Source organism: Dreissena polymorpha, chromosome 11 (assembly GCF_020536995.1).
Source record: "Dreissena polymorpha isolate Duluth1 chromosome 11, UMN_Dpol_1.0, whole genome shotgun sequence".
In the NCBI taxonomy this organism is placed as follows: Eukaryota; Metazoa; Mollusca; class Bivalvia; order Myida; family Dreissenidae; genus Dreissena; species Dreissena polymorpha.
The window spans coordinates 86180999-86185020 of NC_068365.1; the positions used below are offsets into that span (position 1 = coordinate 86180999).

The 4022-nt window shown below is 43.0% G+C and overlaps 1 protein-coding gene across 1 annotated transcript; it reads left to right on the forward strand.

The window, feature by feature from the left end:
- The first annotated feature begins 1625 nt into the window (after nt 1-1625).
- Nucleotides 1626-2234, forward strand: LOC127849996 (uncharacterized). The gene has a single exon (XM_052382730.1). It carries the CDS (start codon nt 1626-1628, stop codon nt 2232-2234), a length of 609 nt encoding a protein of 202 aa, XP_052238690.1.
- The last annotated feature ends 1788 nt before the right edge of the window (nt 2235-4022 follow it).

Below are 4022 nucleotides of genomic sequence, written 5' to 3' on the forward strand. Positions count from 1 at the left end.
TAGACATCTTCAACCACAGCTGGACACAAGGCCAACTTCCCCAAGTCTGGAAAGAGGCCATTATGATACCTATCCACAAGAAAGGCAAGGATCCGAAGCAGGCTGGAAGCTACCGTCCAATAAGCCTCACTAGCTGTGTTGGGAAGACGATGGAGAGAATTGTAAATGCACGCCTTAAATGGTATCTGGAGACGAACGACTTACTTGCAAAACAACAAGCTGGATTCAGGCAATTCCGCTCCACCGAGGACCAGACTACCTACCTGGCACAAGAAATTGAAGATGCTTTCCAGGAACAGAAGGTTGTCCTGACAGCATGGATAGACCTTCAAAGGGCCTTCGATAAAGTCTGGACTGACGGACTCCAAGTCAAACTGATGAGGAATGGAGTCGGAGGAAACATGCTGAAGTGGATCAAGTCCTATCTATTCAATAGAAGGGCAAGAGTAAGCTTGAACCAAAGAAGCAGTAAGAAGTTCCTTCTACGGCACGGTGTCCCACAAGGAGGAGTCCTGTCCCCGACGCTCTTCTTACTCTTTATCAACGATCTTGTGTCTGAATTGCCAAGGGGAGTGAAGGCGGCACTTTATGCTGATGATCTTGTGTTATGGTGCAAAGAAGAGCATGCCACCACAGCCACATACAGAATGCAAGAAGCAATAGACAAACTTACCGCATGGGCTGAAGACTGGTGTGTAAGGATCAACAAAGAGAAATCATCCACCACAATATTCACATTGTCATCAAAACAGAAAGCAGGGACGGTGAGAATGGGAGACACTCCTATGACTGAAGCAGACGAGACCACGTACCTGGGAGTCACCTTTGACAAGAGGCAAACGTGGAAGCCACACCTCATGAAAGCAGAAGGAAAGGCCCGAAGAAAACTTGCAATGATGCGAAAGCTTGCGGGAACTACATGGGGGGCAAATGAGCACATACTCAAGACAGTCTATCAAGGCACAATGAGACCCCAACTAGAGTATAGTTCCCCCACATGGTCTTCCACAGCCAAATCCAATCGCCAGGCTCTGGATAAAATCCAGAACCAAGCTCTGCGCATCATGACAGGAGCAACCAAGTCCACACCAATTGCCTTCATGGAAAAGATAACAGGAATACAACCACTTCAAGAAAGAAGAGATGTCAAAATCCTGCTTCAGACAGAGAAGTATAAATGTCTAACGGATCACCCCATGTCAGCCAGAGTTAAAGGGTACACCAAAAATCGGATCAAGCGTAGCAGCTTTGTACACGAAGCTAAGAAGCTGGACAAGGCCTATGCAACGGATCTGACCATCCCCACCACTCCGCTTGGTCAAGAAGACATCATAGATCCATTACAAAATGACCTGTCAAATGTTGCAGTAAGATCCAGTGTTCCTCACCTACAGCCAGGTAAACAAGAGGATGAGCATATCAGAAAGAGCCTCACACTTGCCATGATCGATGACGAATACCCAAGAGAGGCATGGACTCATGTCTACACAGACGGTTCTGCCACTAGAGCAGTCATAAATGGAGGTGCTGGCATCGTCATTCTGTACCCATCAGGAAAACGAGAAACACATCATGCAGCAACCGGAACACACTGTAGCAACTAAAGAGCAGAGACTTTAGCCCTCATGAAGGCAGTGTCAATGATTGAAGACTCGACCGAAGATGTCAACTCGATAGTCTTCTTTACAGATGCCATGTCTGTATTAGAAGCCCTGACCAACAACAAGGTTCCTCAGCTTGCAAATGCCTTACAAAGAATCAGCACCAACCTAAACGTGACCCTCCAGTGGATCCCAGCACACTGTGGAGTGGCCGGAAATGAAGATGCTGACCAACTGGCAAAACAAGGTGCTCAGTTAGATCAGCCACCTGTGCAAGTAAGCTACAAGGAGAAAGTTACCATCATTAAATCACTTACCCGGCCAAGACAAGAGGCAGATGCATATCATCTCCTAAGCAGGGCAGAGCAAGTGATAATGATCAGACTCCGATCAGGGCACAACCGACTCAATGCACACATGCATAAAAAATACAGACTGGCCCCGTCACCGACCTGTCCGTGTGGCACAGAAGACCAAACAGCTGAACACATCCTCCAAAGATGTAAACGTCACGACCAGGAGCGAGCTACAAAGTGGCCCCAGGACACAACCCTCCATCAGAAACTTTATGGAGACGTGGATGACCTGAGACGGACCACATCATTTATTGAAGAAACTGGTGTGATCGTGTAGAGCGAACGCCAAGAAGAAGAAGAAACAAAAGGGTAGGTAGGAGGATCAAAGTAAGGAAATTAAGATATTGAACTGTGCAAAAATGATAAAAATGGTTAACAAATAGAAGACAAAATCTTATAGGATAAACACTTAGTTGAATCAAACTTAAAATTTGTCAATAATTAAAGAGACAATATGTCTCGCATTGGGAAATTCACACGTTAGAACATTACTCGCTACCACACGTCTGTTACACTTCCAGGTACTCGTGTAGTCAATTTGTCCTTAATTAATAACATAACTGGTGCACGTGTCAATTAAAAGGTGCGAACGGAAATTGTCGCCACGTGGAAATTATTTGGTGTCTATAATACACTATAAAAACCATCTAGAAGAAATTGATGGCACACTTTTGTGTTCAAAGTTCACATCACATGTTGAAGAAATTTGAAATTAAGTCTTACATAGACATTATATTACGACTTTACTACAACAATTATTTGCAGTCGAACTGAATTTTTAATTGAATCGAAAAAATGGTAAATGTTATTAATAATAGATGTTATTTATTTGACACTTTATGCTTATTAGCATTGCTTCATAGTAAAACAGTTTATCTTAAAATTAAGTTTCCTGTTCTCAAATTATTAATTCCCCCCCCCCCACAAAATCATATAAAATGCTGTTTATTGTTTACCACATAATATTAGGCTAATTATAATAATAAATAACATTTTCTCGTCTGATTATTGTATTTGAGTCAACCACACTTTCAAACAAAAAGATGAATCAAGCAACGGTTGCTTATATAAGGTAACCTATTAATCAATATATACTTACTGTTGTTTTTTTTCCAGATAAACATCCGTCCGGCCGCACATATAAATGACGCCACATACATCGTACACCCGGCTTCCATGGTGACTGCAAAGCAGGCGTATAAGGCCCGCCTAACGAGCCGCTTGCGTCGTTTGCGCTCAAAACTGTTTCACGGCGACAAGAAAAAACTTCAGTCGACCCTGCCTGAAAACTTCAATAGCGACAAACAAGTGAATAAGTGTAACAATAAAGACATCTTTAATGAAACTCGCAGTGCTACATATCAAATCTGTAAACTTGTACCTCCTATCAGGATGCGAGGAGACGGCGCTGATGACGTCGCAATGATAGAACTCATAAGAACACGCGGCGATGGCGCTGATGGCGTCCCAGTGTGTGAACTTCCGGCTCGCTCTCCCGGAGATGGAATAGACGATGAGTGTCACGGTGTTTGTGATTTAGACGCTGCCTTTCTAGCCGAGGAGGAGACCTGTGACGTTTGTGATTTAGACATGTGTATAATTGATGAAAGCAGCGTGACAACCTACCCAGAGAGCGCTTATATTGAAGCGTATGAAGGCGACAGCGTGTGTGAGCTGGAGAAGAACGTCTTTGATGACGTCGACGTATCCATAACGACCTTAACGCGACTGCGTTCTGTGTTAAGTAAGGGTGGTATTATTGAAGGCATAGTTAATGACTCTGCACTCGAGAGTTTTATGAGAGACTAGACCAGTCAGTGTTTGTTATTGCTTCATTTCTGTATAATGTTTCCAATGTGCTATTATATTGTTTGTGATAAATATGAAACTTATAATAATTTGTTCGATTTACTGGGCATTTTCGTACCTAAACTTACGATATTTCCCAAACGTTTGTAATGGGATGTCAATGTCTTCAGTGGCATATAATTTGACTAAAATTAAGATATATATGCAATATTTTTTCTGACACTGTCCATATGACACGGATATCCCTTCTGCATGC